The sequence below is a fragment of the Pogona vitticeps genome, chromosome 2, assembly GCF_051106095.1.
Source record: "Pogona vitticeps strain Pit_001003342236 chromosome 2, PviZW2.1, whole genome shotgun sequence".
NCBI classification, from domain to species: Eukaryota; Metazoa; Chordata; class Lepidosauria; order Squamata; family Agamidae; genus Pogona; species Pogona vitticeps.
The window spans coordinates 27263507-27280688 of NC_135784.1; the positions used below are offsets into that span (position 1 = coordinate 27263507).

At 43.7% G+C, this 17182-nt stretch overlaps 1 protein-coding gene across 1 annotated transcript; it reads right to left on the reverse strand.

Moving 5' to 3' along the window:
- Positions 1-8566: 8566 nt before the first annotated feature.
- On the reverse strand, positions 8567-16502 carry LOC140703676 (vomeronasal type-2 receptor 26-like). The gene is made up of 4 exons (XM_078386849.1): positions 16296-16502; positions 13987-14214; positions 13713-13818; positions 8567-10882 (listed from the first exon to the last, which is right to left on the reverse strand). Exons 1-4 carry the CDS (start codon positions 16500-16502, stop codon positions 9972-9974), a joined length of 1452 nt encoding a protein of 483 aa, XP_078242975.1. The 3' UTR covers positions 8567-9971.
- Between the last annotated feature and the right edge of the window lie 680 nt (positions 16503-17182).

A 17182-nucleotide genomic window follows, 5' to 3' on the forward strand; every position in this document is an offset into this window, starting at 1 on the left:
GGATGAGAGATGTCCTTGAGATAAGATCCGGACCCACTTAGGGATTAAAATGCAGGTAGGAAGGAAGCAGGCTGCAATATTTGCTGAATGGAGTGAGTTAAATTTCAGGGAGCACAAGGCCATGTTGTGGCTTTGCTCCAAGAGGGTGACATCTTGAGCCCCCTGGAAATTCTTTAAAACTTAGGGAGTTCATGGCTGGGTATGTAATTTCACCTCTCACCTCCTCAGGACAGAAACTATTTAGGCAGCAATCCATGAAGTGGACAATTAGAAGTAGCAGATGGAAAAGCTGTATTACACTAGCCAAAGCAAAACCAGGAGCAGATTCTCCTACTGGCCACAAATTGTTAATATCAAAATGTACAACTGAATAAAGCTGGAAAAGAACAATAAAATAATTATAGTGACAAAATATTATTTAAATAATATTTCTTATCGTTGTTTAGTCATTTAGTCGTGTCCAACTCTTTGTGACCCCTTGGACCAGAGCACTCCAGGCCCTCCTATTTTCCACTGCCTCCCGGAGTTGTGTCAGGTTCATGTTGGTTGCTTCGCAGACACTGTCCAGCCATCTCATCCTCTGTCGTCCCCTTCTCCTCCTGCCTTCACACTTTCCCAACATCAGGGTCTTTTCCAAGGAGTCTTCTCTTCTCATGAGATGGCCAAAGTACAGGAGCCTCAGCTTCAGGATCTGTCCTTCCAGGGAGCACTCGGGGTTGATTTCCTTTAGAACTGATAGGTTTGTTCTCCTTGCACTCCAGGGGACTCTCAAGAGCCTCCTCCAGCACCACAATTCAAAGGCATCAATTCTTTGGCAGTCTGCTTTCTTTATGGTCCAGCTCTCACTTCCATACATCACGACAGGAAAAACCATAGCTTTGACTATTCGGACTTTTGTTGGCAAGGTAATGTTTCTGCTTTTTAAGATGCTGTCAAGGTTTATCATCGCTTTCCTCCCAAGAAGCAGGCGTCTTTTAATTTCGTGGCTGCTGTCTCCATCGGCAGTGATCATGGAGCCCAAGAAAATAAAAGCTATGGCTATGCCATGCAGGGACACCCAAGATGGACAGGACATAGTGGAGAGTTCCGACTAAACGCAATCCACCTGGAGTAGGAAATGGCAATGCCACTCCAGTATTTTGCCAAGAATGCCCCATGATCAGAGTAATATTTCTGATGAATTCAAATTCCACATAAAACTAAATTTTGATTACTAAACTCCCTGGATCATGAACAACAGTTACAATGGATAGAAACCAGAGATATTATTAATGAAGAATATAAAAGACATTTTGTTTATCAAAAGAAAAACCCAGATACACAATAAAATTGCAGTTGACCATTAAGAACATAAAGATGAGAGCTACAGAAAAACCATATTTTTACCAGTGCATCCAGTCATCAAAGAAACTGGAAACTGCAGCCAAGCAATCTGAAGAAGGTTGAGATTGGATGATGAAGAAAACTGATGTGAATATTTTTTAAAGAATAATAATATAGTGCTGAAAGATAGCTTTGCTTATAGCCTGGACGGTTAAAAAGAAAACTTGTGAGTCCTTGATCAAATCAAGCCCAAACTGTCTCTCGGGGGAAAAATGATGAACCGGAGTTTGTCCTTCTTTAAGCAGGTCATGAGAAGACAACAAGGAAAGAGCCAATAATACTAGGAAAAACTGAAGGCAGTAGAGAAAGAGGAAGAGGGTGTGGCTTCATAAAGGATGCTAAAGGTTTGACATTCAGAGTGATAAGCAGAGTTGCTAATGATATCACATTTTGGAGGCCACTCATTCATGGGGTCAGCATACGTGTGAGGCTACTTCATGGCACATAACAATAATGAACACACCTAGGAATGCTGCAACTCCCAAACCAGGAAACAACCTGACCAAATAAAATTGGATCTGGGACCAACTGTGTCCACAGCCCTGGCTCTCCTGCTGGGGCTTGAATCTTCCAGCCTCTTTCCTGGGGTTGCCAGCAGCGTCACTGAAACAAGTGTATTAATCCACAGAAATGTCCTTTCTTTAAAAAATAGAAAAGAGTTAAGATACAGCTCTACTAAATATTAGGGTAAATGGAAAAGAGTCACCGCTTTTATCCCCCAGCATTTCCCACATGTGGAACTGCACATATTTCTAATCCACCCAAATCCAAATTCAAGTGGCAAAGATCACATTAATGCTAACATTTAAAGAAAAGAAAAGTTCAGAATATGACTGGGCATAAATTTGTGCCCCAAACCCCACTTGCAAAGAAGTCCGATCTACTCAACAGGAAAAGAAAAACAGAAGTCAAAAAAAATTCTTAACAAACATTTTTTAAATAAAAACCAGCTTTTCCGAAACAATATCTTTCAGGCGCTGAAATACATTACAGAGGTCATAATGATTTTTAGTTAAACAAGATGCTATTTCAGCAGTCAATTTGCCTCTCATTTGTTCATCTGAAACTCAAAGGTCGAGTGTCCATAGAAACAGAATAAAAGTGTAAATAAACTTCAGAGGTGGGGAGGCTAAAATGCGGCGGCCAGGCTCCTTACAGGAGTTAGGAAATACCAACACATCTCTCCAACGCTGGCCGCATTGCACTGGCTGCCCATCTGTTTCCGTGTCAACTTCAAAGTTTTAATGCTTACTTATAAGGCCCTAAACGGTTTAGGACCTCGATATTTGGCGGAACGCCTCCTCCCACCAAAGTCTACCCGGATCACCTGCACGAGTCAGGAGGTGAGGCTGAGGAGCCTGATGCCAAGAAAGGCCCGGAAGGAGAAAACATGAAACCGGGCCTTCTCGGCGGTGGCTCCTCGCCTCTGGAACAATCTCGCTCCGGAGATTCACGCGGCCCCTACGCTGGGCACCTTTAAAACCCAACTAAAAACATGGTTATTTATCCAGGCCTTCCCTCCAGCCAATTATTGATTTCTCTCTTACTTTTCCTTCTTTATTTCACTGATGTTGCTGTTTGATCATTATGTATTTGTCTATGTTTTTATTATCTGATTTTATATTGGAAGCCGCCTAGAGTGGTCCGGTGGGCCAGATAGGCGGGGTATAAATAAATAAATAAATAAATAAATAAATAAATAAATAAATAAATAAATAAATAAATAAATAAATAAATAAATAAATAAATAAAAGGGCTGGAGCACCTGCTCAGTTACTGCTCAGAGAACTGGCCACATTTGAAAAGGTAGCCACAAAATAACTAGAGCTACCTCTGCATTTATGAACCGCCCCCAGAACCTGGCTTCTTAAGGGAAACCTGCAGGAGAGGGGGAAGTACATGATTCTCTAGAAGCACATAAGAGAAATCTCCTTTTTGCCAGGAGAAAGTTGGAAAATGTGGCACCAGTCACCATTACTTACACGAGAATATTGCTGGAGGGAGAACTGTAGAAGTCATATGGCCGAAATATAGAATTTGCGGTAGTTATGATCCCAGTAATCTGGTAGTCTCCTGGCCTGTAATAATTAAAGAAAGCGTTTCGATCTCTGATCTTCTTCCAGGGGCATTGTCTCTTGATCCCCAAATGAAAAGCACAGGGTGGCAGCATCAGCATCAGCAGATACCACTGGATCAAGCTGAAGATGCTCAGAAAAGTTCTTTCCATCCTCTCTTCCTTGATTCTCAGAGCCCACTTGTTAGAAGCCAAACCCTCCCCACAGGAGCACGACTGCAGTGCCAGCCTCTTCTCCGATACAATAGGGTATCCCGGATGCCTCCTCTCACATCTGACGGGGAGATTAGCTCAATTAAAGCACAACCCTCACCTTTCCTCAGCATCAGCCCCAGGTGCTCAGTTGCCCAGGAGGTTTTTATTCATTACCTTTTCCAGGATTTGTACACAAGAGGTTCCTGAGTCGCTCTGAGGCTCTCACCTGGGTTTCAAAGTAGGAAAATATCCTCTGTTGACCTTTGCTGAGAAGTGTAATAAATCACGGTGATTTTGATAATTATTGGGTTCAAAAATCACTTCTGCCAGGTCAGCTCGCTTCGCAGCTGGTCCCACGGACAGCTCCAGAAAATATGCTTATTGTGCCACTCGGCCGCAGGGTCTACTTCATGGGTCCCAAAAGGGAGGCCTCCATCTTTCCATGCCTAAAGGAGGCCACTGACCATGTAATTCTGGGTGTGGAAGTCCAAAAAGTAAGTTTCCATAGCTCTTCCCGGCTGACCATGGAGACATTTGACTTCACTTGGTCTTCAGCCTTATGGACTTGGGGAGATTAAGGTAACCTTAATCCATATTATTCATTTCCCCACATTACCTCACAGAAACCATCTGCTGAATATGCTGTGGAAAATTAATGCTGGTATCTGCCTCTGCCACTGAGCCCAAATGGCCAAACCAACATAGGATGGCACACACTATATTTATGGGTGTGCCTCCTTCAAGGAAGCCATGTTTCATCAGTTATCAAATCTTCCCCACTGATGCCTGGACCGAGCGCTGTCTTCTGGGGGCCATCGTCGATGAAATAAAAAATAGTGGGCTAAAAAGTTCATGACATCTTATCTCAATAGAGTTTCTCTAGCTCCTCTTCATCTCATAAAATACCTTCCAATACTTGAAGAGAGGATCTCAGGGCAGCCAGACACAGTACCACTGGCTTATAGTCAGAGTGAGACCTCGGCTTGTCTTCACTTGCCTGTCTCTGGCAACATACATTTGACCTGTATCCTGGGATGGAGCACTTTGCTGCCCCATGGGAATTGCTCTGGGCCTTCAAGGCTCTCTCTGAGGGTTCTTGTTAAGTGTCATGAAGTCCCTTCCATCTTATGCCTACCCTCATAGGTTTCTAGAGGTAAGAGATGTTCGACTTTTGCCACGCCCCAGTGACTTTTCCATGGCTGATTGGGAATTGGAACCCATATCTCTTTAATCCTATTCCCACACTCTGTGCACTGCACCACACTGGATCCCAGCTAGGAAGAGGGATGTCAAAATATCTGGAGTACAGAAATACCCTTTAAAGCAGTGGTCCCCAATGCCTCAGAGTGTTGGGAGTACTGGGGATCAGAAAAAGGAGATCAAGGAAAGCTTGTCATTCTAAACAGTGTGCCTCCCCACACCCGACACTCAAAATCTGTCATAGTGTTCTTGAAGGAGGGACCTCGGAGCAACCAGACATAGTGCCACTGGTATGCAGGCAATGTTGAGCTCGATCCCTATATCCATATGTCTGTCTAGCAATAGAAATCTATCATCATATGTTCTGGGATGCATTGCCTTTCTGTCCCATTGGCCATCCTGCACTTGGTTAAGTCACTTCTAGCTCCCATATTAGGATTTTCAAAGTATGTCAAATGTTCAGGGATTTTTAAATCGACTTTCACTCACCACCACCCCTTCCTTTGGATTATAAATTTGTCTGCAATTTTGCATCCACCTTTTTCAAGAGATCCCGACCCCAAATGGGAAAGGGAATATACAGAATGTAAGGAGTGATTGTGATTTGTCTAGGAGAGTCACCTTGACTGTCCAGAACAATGGGCTGAAGGCTTTTCTGGGCTTGCTCATAGCCTCCAACTCCCCAAATGTCCTTCACTGGCTGGGTGGGATAGCTTTCTGGCTAGTCTTCCTTTGCAATAATGCTAACATCAGCTCCCGTATCAATCAGGCCTTTAAGAACAAGCGATCCCATTTTAAGAGGGAGTCGGGTTCCCTTCCTACTGTAACCACATTCTGGCTTGTGCCATTCAGATGCCAGCTCCGGAACACAGAGTTCTGACTCCAGTCCTTTGAGGATGCCGGCCACAGAGACTAGTGAAACATTAGGAAGAAAAACCTGCAGAACATAGTGAAATGGCCCGAGAAACCTACGTGACTATTTAAGGCTTCCTCCCCCACATCCCAAGGGCAGAAGGGAGCCTTTGGGACCTAGAACTAAAAGGGGAGAATAAAGATTTTCAGGGGTTTAAATTAATTCCTTCCAATCTAGATCAGTGGTTCTTAACCTTTTTGAAAGAAACGCCCCCTTGAGCCATTGAGGAAGTTATCATCGCCCCCCTCCCCACGGTGATGATATCTTATTTATTTATTTATTTATTTATTTATTTATTTATTTATTTATTTATTTATTTATTTATTTATTTATTTATTTAAGACACTTAAATGCAATGACCCCTGAAAACAAAATTCAATTCCAAGAAAATGAAATGCCCCCCAAAAGTAACATTTAATGATTTAGTTTCAAGCGAATTTTAAGAAGCAAAAAGAAATATAAAAAGGGCATGAAAGCAAACTGCAATGCAGGAACTAAAAATTTCAAGACGAAAACTCTGAAACTAAATTAAGATTGGAGGAAAATATACTTTCATGCACACTGTAAAAAGGCTGTAGCCATCTTCACAGGTTTGGCTTGCTCCAGCGCCCCCCTACTGCCCCCTTCTGCTCCAGCGCCCCCACACCGCCCCTTTTCGTTCTACTGCCCCATTGAAAAATGAAATCGCCCCCTGGGGGGCATTATCGCCCACGTTAAGAACCACTGATCTAGATTACAGGGCCGAAAATGTCCGACAACAAGATTTTGTTCTGGATTCAATATACCGTATACTGGCTGTTCTCCTAATATTACAAACTTGTGTTTCTTTTTTAAAAACAGGGACCAATGTTATTTCCAGCCAAACTGCATTTCTCTTAAGATAAAGGCCTAAGGTGGGGGTGGGGAGGCTGGGCAACAGCCAAGGAGAACAATGTCTGCTTAAAGAGAAATCTCTGTTTGTTGTCCCATTAAAAGCCTGCTCTGAGGCTCTTTATGATTTTCTTGACTCGAAGCAACTCTCTCTACAGAGAAAGAGCAAGGACAAAACCCTTTGGGCCCCTTAAAGACTAACTGCACTCTTTTAATGTGAACTTTTGTGGATAAATTCACTTCCTCAGACAGAGAAACATTTACTTATTTATTTCATTACACTTTTACCTCACCCAGCTAGTGGCCATGCCACCAAACTGGGTAGCAAACAAAGGGCATAATATATACGGTACACAGAAGAGCCGTAACATAATTAACATAGGAAAATCAGGGGGTGGGAGGACATTAGCTATAAGAAAAAGTGACTTAAATACTGAGACAACACTAAAAGAAACAAATTGTCAAGTAAAGAGTATACTATTCAGCAGTGGCAGATGACATCAAGTTCACAGGCACAGGGAAAGTGGCGTGGGGGGGAGGAACCTGACTACTGGCGACAGGATGAATCTATGGGAAGGCATAAAAGGTCTGTGTGAACAGTCAGGTTTAATCTGTCTCTAGAAGCCAAGGAGGAATTTGGAATTTAACCCCAGAGGGCAGCCAGTTCCAGAAAGTTGTAGCCACCACAGAAAAGACACAGTTTTTTTGGGGGGGGCAGATTTCTGGGCCTTCCTCAGGGTCAGCTCTCATAACATCCCAGTAGAAGAGGTGTGGGTGGGATGAGGAGATATTTTGAGGGAAAGGTACTCAGAGAAGTAGCAAGGTCCTGAACTACATGTTTCCCCGAAAATAAGACAGGGTTTTATATTAATTTTTGCTCCAAAAACACATTAGGGCTTGTTTTCATGTACAACAATCTACATTTATGCAAATAAAGTCATGTCATCTTCTGGCTGCTGCACAAGAATGGAGGGCCGGGTTTCACTGAAATGGGGCTTATTTCGGGGGGTACGGCTTATATCACAAGGATCCTGAAAAATCATACTAGGGCTTATTTTCAGGGTAGGTCTCATTTTCGGGGAAAGAGGGTATGAAGGGCTTCCAATGTTGTCATCAGCACATTTGTGGAATGTCCTGCAACCCTTGCCCTAAAGAGGTTGTCTCGTATTAGTTGCTCCGCAAGTTGCCACAGGTGGGCAGGAGCTGGAGGTTGCTGCTCTGCCTCCTGGGCCACCCCTGATTTTAGGAGATGGATTTGTGGCAGCGAAGGGAGTATTTCAAATATGCTGTGTGAGTTCCTATGACCTATGATCATACTAAGGGATAGAATATCTTTCTCTTTCTCTTCACCACCAGTTTTCATCTCAATATACGTATGTGAAGTGAAGAGAGATGTTAACTAAGGAAACATATAAACTTCGCTATAATTACAGCTGACAAAAATTGCCAAAAACTATTTTTTAAGAAGATTGTAGGATCAAGTACCATCCTGAGTTTTGAGCATCAAATGCTTCTTGCTGTTCAGCTCAGGCCTTAAAAAAAATCATGTAATATTTAGCATGAGAGGGGGTTTGTCAAAATGTATGGAGCATAAAAATCGCTTTTAAATCACCCACAAGGCCTCAGTGTATTGGCAGCACTGGAGATTGAAACAGCATAGCTCAGCGAGATCTCCTGTCTGCTGAGCCTTTGCAGTAGAAATAGTTGGTGAAGGTTTATGAAGAAAGATGCCAAATAGAGCTTGTCCTTCTTTAAGGCGTGTCTCCAAAATCTTCCATTCTGTTCTTGAAGGAAGGACATCAGAGCAACCACACATGGACCACTGGCATTCAGGCCATGTGAGGGCCCAGGCCTATAACCCCGTGCTTGTCCCTGGCAACAGAAATCTGTCGGCATGTATTGTCCTACGAAGTGCCCCATAAACTTGATTCTTTCTTCTTTTTTCTTTATCTATTTTTACTTTACTTTTCTGGTTTTTACGTTTTCATTTGAATATTTGTGTAACTTTGTGTTATGTTAATTGTTTATATTATATTGGAAGCCGCCCAGAGTGGTCGCATAGACTAGATGGCCGGGATACAAATCATATAAATAAACTGAATAAATAAACTACCTCCCACTCAGTCGTCAAGGCTACAGTCCTAGCGAATGTCATTCTCTACTCTTAAGTCCCTTCCCACTTACACCTACTTTAATAAGGTTTTCAGGGTATGAGGTCACATGTTGATGGAGTGGTTCTATCTTTGCTCCCTCTGCCAAGTCTATAGTGAGTTTCCAGGGTTGAGCAGGGATTCGAACCTGTATCACCTGGTTCTCACTTGGACGCTTTGTTTACTCCACCATACTGGTTCAAAGCCCTTCAGTGAGTGTTGGTGGGTGGGTGGGTTGGATCAAATATCTGGACCTCTGAGACACCTTTCAAATTTCACACATTGCCTTAAGTTATGTTGGGGACATTATGGAATCATAGAACCATAGACTAATGAAGTTGGAAAAGGCCTACAAGGCCATGGAGTCCAACCTCTTGCTAAAAGCAGGAAAGCAAATCAACTGAACATGCAACTTTATTCAGCCAATTGGAAAATATACAAATATGTTGTAATTAGCAATTGATTATGGTGAGTACAGGTGGCTAAAAAAACACAGCCGTGAGAGATAAGTTATCCTAAAGCAAACCCTGATTTGATTGGGTAAAGGAATATAAATTAAGGGAAGACTCATTATGTTCTTTGCAGTTCCTTGTTTGATTGTCTTGGTGAAGTTCTGCCCTGTCAACTACCAAATGTTAAGTTCCTGAGGACACTTTGTCAGTTTGTATAGCCATCTAAATATATTTCTCTGCATGCATTCCTGCTATCTGAGTGTGATTTAGTGCACTGGAAATTCCTGTCTCAAAACTTCGCAAGGAGAAACGTCTGCTAAATCTTTTAAAGTTAACATTCTCCACCACTTGTCCCCTTGTATGGTGCAAGGAAGACAGAATCATACATTCAGTTTCCCCAAAACAAAAATGATTGGAGCAGCCACGGACTCAGCCTTGTATACCCTTCAGCTCTAGTCTTGCTTAAGCCATGCATGACCACAGTCTTTGTGACTTTTAGTACAGATCATTGGCACACTCACCGTAGAGAAGGAGATGCCCACTGAAATTACTCAAACTTTCAAATAAGTCATTTTGATGAATTTTCCTGTACTAGGGGATCAAATACCTTCATCTTTCTCTTCCCTTCTAGTTGTCCTCTCAGTGAATGTGAAGTTAGAAAATGTGTTGAACGCTAGTTCATTGTAAGTACAGGAGAAAAATAACTGTCATTTTCCCCGAAATAAAATGAAGGATCAGTTATCATTCTGAGTTTTTAACATTAAATGCTCCTTGATGTTCAGGTCAGGCCTAAACACAATAATGTAGCATTTGGGGACAAAGATGCAGCCCAGTAACCCCAGACTGGAGGATAGGATGGAGAAGACCTGCACGGCCACCATGTACTTCCCTTTGGTGCTGAGGTAGGTGGGCAGAAAGGACACCCAAACGCTGCAGAAGACCAACATGCTGAAGGTGATCAGCTTGGCTTCATTGAAGGCCCCAGGCAGCTTCCTGGCTAGGAAAGCCAGGGTGAAACAGGTGGCAGCCAGAAAGCCCATATAGCCAAGGGCACTATAAAACATCACAACGGAGCCCTCGTTGCACTGCAGTATGATAAGTCCAGGTTGGGAATGCAGGTCAGAGTCTGGGAATGAAGGAGAGACGCCCAGCCAAACAATGCAGATGCCCAGTTGAATACCAGAACAAGAAAGGACAATGGAGTTGGCCCAAATCTTCCCCAGCCATTTCCTCATTGTGTTCCCTGGCTTAGTGGCCATAAAGGCTACCACTACCATGATGGTTTTTGCCAACAGGGAAGAGACGGCAACTGAGAAGATGACACTGAAGGCAGTTTGTCGAAGAAGGCAGGTCACTCTCTGGGGTCGGCCAATGAAGAGAAAGGGGGACAAGAAACAAAGGAGGAGGGAGCCGAGGAGGACATAGGTGAGGTCCCGGTTGTTGGCTTTGACGATGGGCGTTTCTCGGTGTTTCACAAATACACCTAACACCAAGAGTGTATTTAGGGATGAAAACAGGGCCAAGAAAGTAAGGGAAATCCCCAAAGATTCTTCATAAGAGAGGAAGCTGATAACTTTGTCAACACATTGATCTCGGTCCTCATTCGAAAATTGATCATCTGGACATTTGTCGCAGTCTTCTGCGTCTAGAAAGAATTACAACAGCTTCAGCATTCATATAATCCATCTTACATCAGTTATCATCACTGGTCTTTTTCATTTACAAAAAGGGAATGGGGAATATATAGCCTCTCTATGTTGATGGATTGTAACTGCCCTCCATAGGGAAATGGGAAATGCAGTCCAGCATCAAAGGCAGGTCAGCATAAAACGGAATTTGTGTGAGACAGAGCATATGAATGGCTGAAAAACACAGGGATGATAGGATGTGGAAGGGGGCTCAGCCTGGTACAAAAACAGGAACAACAGCAGTGTCGGCAGCAGCACAACATTCTGCCTCTGATCAATAAGATTCCAGATACAGTGGTGCCTCATATAACGAGCGCCCCGTTTAACGACTAATCTGCATAGCGATGGCTTTTTTGCGATCACTTTTGCAATCGAATTGCAATGTTGCCTATGGGGAAAAATCGCTTTGCGATTTTTCCCCATAGGCACCATTTTCCCCCAGCTGAGCGGCAGGAGCCTCCGAAGGACCACTCCCGCTGCTCAGCTGGGGGAAAATGCAGGCGGTGGCCTTGGAAGGACACTTCCGAAGGATCATTCCGATGCCACCACAGGCATTCCTCTTCGGAGGGACCCCCGCCGCTCAGCTGGGGGAAAATGTTGGTGGTGGGCGGCGGCCTTGGAAGGACCCCAAAGCCACCGCCAACCGCCGACATTTGCCTTCCGAGCTCTCAAAGGGCCCCCCTCCGACATTGGAGAAAGCCCTTTGAGGGCTCGGAAGGGTCTCAGCGGCAGCGGGGGCAGGGTAGGGTGCATCCGAATGGCTTCCAGGCAAAGCACTCTCCTTCGCAAGAGCCCACAGCCCAGCTGATCGGCGGTTCCAAAATGGCCGCTTGTTTCGCGCCTCGCTTATTGAGGCGGTGAAAATGGTGGCCCTATAGAGGATCTTCGCTGAACGGTGAGTTTTTTCCCCATAGGAACACATTAAACAGGGTTTAATGCATTCCTATGGGTTTTTTGTTCCGTTTAGCAATGTTTCCGTATAGCGATGTTAATCTTGGAACGGATTAACGTCGCTATGTGGGGCACCACTGTATAACGAAGTACACAAATGAAAAGAACGTAATAGGGATGGGAAGAGAGGGTTTTTCTATTAGTGCTTTTTCATCATAATGGCTATATACATCCATCCAGCTAAGAGGCAATATGAAAGGAAGTCCAGCTGCTGAGGGCAATGACAGCAACGGACTGTGCCTTCCTGCTGATGGTATCTGGGTAGCTACTGTGAGAAACAGGGTGCTGGACCAGATGATCCACTGATCTGCTCCAATAAACGTCCCCTTATGTTCAGTGTCTGGGAAGCAATGTTCCCTCTAATTTCCGCCAGTGCTAGGTGGTGGCACAACTGGGGTACCACAAGGCTCAATCCTGCACCCACCATTAATGACTTGGATGAGGGGGTGCATGAAATGCCTCTAAAATTTCCTGATGACACAACATTGGATGGAAGAGCTAATACCTCAGAAGGCAGGAACAAAATTCAAAAGAATCTTGACAGGTTTTAGCAATGGGCTGAAAACAACAGAATGAAACTTTAAAGGGATAAGTGCAAAGTGGCTGCAAGAAAGGCCAATGATAGTTTAGACCTCATTAACAGAAGTAGTGTCGTCAACTCCCATGAGGTACTGGAGGACTGAAGAGAAAATTAGACAACCATATATCAGATTTAATTTGAATTGAATTCCTGCATAAAGCAGGAGTTGGAATTATTAATCTTCTTGATTTTAGATCTGTATTCTGGTATTCATTTCCGGGGCTCTGTACAGCATACCTGAGTGTTTTCCATTTTATCCTCCCAGATGTATGGTATGCCTCTTTAATAACATCTAACCAGATTTGAACTCTACCTTCCCGACTCAAACTGCTTACTTTAGCTCATCCAAATGTACCAAATTGGTTGAATTCTCTTACAAAAACAGATGTCCATTTCAAACCCCACCTGTATTACTGTAACATAGAGGAACTGTCTCAGATGCTTCTGAAGAACCTTCTGCAGTGTGTGAGTGGACCCTTACCTTAGACCTCTGTTTTTTTTCCCCACCAGTGGGTGGAAGATTACCTCACATACAGTGGTGATTTTCTACCATAGGCTCAAGAAACCTGGCCCTACACATCCTACTGGGGCCAAAAGGCATAGGATGCTGACGTCCCTTTTTGGTAACCCTCCTTTTATGTTCTTCAGAAAACAACAGATGTGGGATTTACAGTGAAAATCAGACAGTACAGGTGAGTTATGCTTAGTAATGCTTCTCCTGAAAACCTCTGTCGCCCCAGAGTCACCCACCTTCCTGAGTGGAGATGGTTCCTCCTGCACACGGGGCACAGCCATAGCAGCAGGCGGGCTCTCCCTCCTTCACCAGCTTGACATGTCCTGGATGGCAACTTTTGGTGCATCTAGAAAAGGGCACGGTCTGAGCATCAGGAGAAGCAGCATTGAAAGAAAACATGTTCATTAGGAGATTCATTTCTGCATTAGTGGAAATCATTTCTGGGATAGTTAAGATCTTAAGGGGAGACTTTTAATTGCATGCTGGGTTTTATTAACAAGTGACACCCTTAACACCATTGCTTTTTTTATTTAGGATGGTCTGGACAGCTTAATGGGACTAGGCTGGACAAGGCTAAGTAGGGTAGCTTAAGGTCCTGTTGAGGTCCAGGATGCATTTGGCATGATCTTTGCATCTGCATGGCATATGCACCTCAAGGGGCTCCATTTGGCCTGCCTCCCTTCAGAAAACCAAACAATCCCCACAGCAGGGAGGCAGTCTTTGTGTTGTGCAAAAAAGAGACCTGCCGTCCTTCCACAACTCTCCAAGATCTCATATGGCTCCTCTGTCTCCTGGTTGTGGATGATCCCCACGTACGGGACATGATTTACTATAATCTTGCAATTAATCTTAATATAAGGTGCAGAACATGAGCAGAGTAAAAGTCCTGTTGGTACAGGAACACTCTTTTCATATCCAAGATACCGCAGGAAGATCATAAGGAAGAAAATGAGATAGACTTTTTAAAAATCAAGAGGAAATCAAGGGATTGAAATGAAACAAGTGGTTTCTCCCACCTGGTTAAACCAACTGGACCATCCAATGGCATTTTCATCAACGGTCACCTTGATCTCAGGGGAGTCCCGTCTCTCTATACGCCCAACTTCTACTCCAGCGGTCGATTTGTTGGGAAACATTAACCAGTTCACGATATGGAAGTCGGCTGCCAGCTCCCCATTCTCATCCAAATAAACTCCATTCATGGCAATATTGTGATACTGGACATTTTTAAGAAAAGGATGAAGCTAAAAGGACAAGCAAGCTCATTAGACAATCAGGAAATCCTGTTAGACATCTTGGCCCTCACCATAATTAAAGCCGAACCAAAATCATGGAAAACAGGAAGCAAACCTAAATCCTCTCCATTGCATCTAGTAAAATCGGGGGTGGGGTAAGGGAATCAAACCAGAATGGCTTCATATCTGAGCCTGTTCTCATTTAGAAGAGGCTGATACAGGCTATGAAGCCCTGAACCATTCCCCCAACTGGTCAGCCAATACATAAATTCTGTAGAGACCGAACCCTATCATGTAAGGAGACTCCAGACTTGTCTGTGCAGCCGAGAAACAGATTGGTGAACTGGACATCAAGAGAATTCTCATTTTAACAAAGGATCATTTCACCACCCTCACTGATCACTGGAAAGTGGAGAATGGTTCATTGGGACAACAGATCCCACACAGAAAATCTGCTTCCATTGCCACAGGACCCTCACAGATCTTGGTTTCAGCAATTAATAACGGTTTTCCCTTCTGTGAATAGAAAGGAGTACCTGCCATGGCTGGATCCTTTGAGCTGTCAGGCTATGCCCACCCATTGTCTTCCTCCAATTTGATCGGGAAAGGTGTGCTGCATGCAAAGACTGTGTCACAACCTGGATGGCATTGTAAATGCTGTAGCTGTCTTGAGACAGGATCCTCTCGATCACATCCTGGGGCAGATTCTCCCTCTTCTCTCTCTCAATGCACCTGTTCCAGACTTTCACAGACAACGTATCTCTTGGAGAGAAACAACGAAATGCTGCCTTGCTTAACTGGTCATTATTAATGAGAATCGTTTCAAAATCATTATATTGTGTCCCTTTGTTGGTCTGGATCAAGAAGGACAAGTAAACATGGGTGTACTGGAGATCAAACATTCTGAACAACAATCTCACGGTAAGATCCTGCAAAGATGTTGCAATCCATACTTTTCCCAGAGGGGATTTTTTTATCACTCCAACTCTTTGAATTGTCAATGCAAGAAAGATCATGGCCTGAGAGTCTATTTGACAGACAACAACATTGACTTCAGTGCTGCTAAGATTGGAAACCAAGTCAGAAACTGTTCTTCTTAAAAAAAACGTTATGGGTATTTTGTTTGAGAAAGCAATACATATGCCGTTCTTAGTGATCACAACCGAGAAAGTGCCCATAAATCTTTCTCCGCTTTCATTATCTGGAGCCAGGAGGCCAATCCAAGTCCACCTGAAGTGCAGGAGCAGTTTGACAATCCCCAGGTAAGGAGGCTCCTGATTTGGGACTGCTCGATAGAAAAAAGGATATTGGTGTGTCTCCTTTGGTATTTGACTGACAAAACGATAACTGACCTAATGAGAAAGAAAGGGAACAAAACTCAGATTACTCAGATGATCTAAAATGATTTTTACTATCTGCTGTGTTGCTACAGTAAAGGAATGCACCTTCCTCCATCTAAAAACATTTTGGAAGATGGCTTCCCTCTTAGAGAGAGAGAGAGAGAGAGAGATATGTATTTGGGACTGTTTTACCTGATTTAGCCCAGCCCTTGCTTCTGTCGAAATTCCCTTTCCCTCCTTCCTTCCTTTCTCTACAGCATCTAAATTACATTTCATCCTGGAATAACTCACTCCTCTGGTATGCACAACATCCATCCATCGTTGTTGCTGTTTCTCATCCCTGTTCCTCTACATTTTCCACTAGAGGTTGGACATAACATGGCTATCCTGGCTTTCTCAAGCCAGTTTCCCAGGTCCTAATCCTCCCTGCACTTCTTTTCTATTTATTTCTTTACCTGGTTGTGTGAAATGAGGTCTACCACTTCTCGCTCAGGAAAGCTGATGTATGAAAATGCATGATTCTGTGGATCAAAACTGATATCATATAAATGAAAACTCAGGGATCTTCATTATTGGTTCAACATCAAAGGGAGGAACAAAAAGTAATGTATATCCACACAAGAGCATCAATAACACTTGTAATATTTATATCATCTGTCTTTCACCCTCCCTGACATTGCCCTCCCCAATGTGGCAATCTATAGAGATTTTTAATAATACAAGGCGACTCACCCTCCACCCCTTTCATACCTGTGGGATCTTGTAGACGTCCAATATTGTTGAAATCTGGGTGGAGATTTCTGAGTCGGCCCCTTCCAGAACCACCGACAAGCCAGTCTGCTTCCCACAGAGGTAGTTTGGAACATGCTGCTGCCCCACAGACAGCAGGTCCACCAAAGCCTCCGAAGTCGTCCTTGCACTGAAATGATTCTCATAGATGTTGTAGCCCAGAGTCATGTTGGGTAAAAGGGTTGGCTTCTCGTTGATCTCACGAACAGCAAACAAGAAGGGCAGGACGTGCCAGAATGTCGTGCCTTCTAGACTGTTACAAAAAGGGGACTCATCAAGCACTGTACAAGGAAATAATGAGACTTCTTGGGAAGTCCTAACCTTCACACTGGACTTGTAACATCTATTCAAAATTTATTCATATATGTAGTCCAAGAACGAAAAGAAACAAAGGCCACTTTCTTTTACTGCACATTAAGTTTGACCCTCACAACAATTCCGAATTGCATACGAAAGCCTAAAAATGGGTCCCAACTACCTTTCGTGCACAGAAGAGAGATCTCCTTGAGATAAGATTCGGACCCACTGAGGGAAGGAAATACAGGAAGGAAAGAAGCAGGCTGCAATCTGTGCCAATTGGAGTGAGTTAAATTTCAGGGAGCACAAGGCCATGTTGTGGTTTTGCTCCAAGAGGGTTACATCTTGAGCCCCCTGGAAATTCTCTAGAAATTAGGGAGTTCATGGCTGGGTGTGTAATTTCACCTCTCACCTCCTATATCTCAGGAGAGAAACCGATGTCACAGGTATCCTGTGATGTGGAAATGAAGATCCTGAGAAGCTAACAGAGTGCTAGACTGAGTAGAGAAATTTCTTTTACATCCCACAGTTGGCAGCTTTGCTTTCATTGT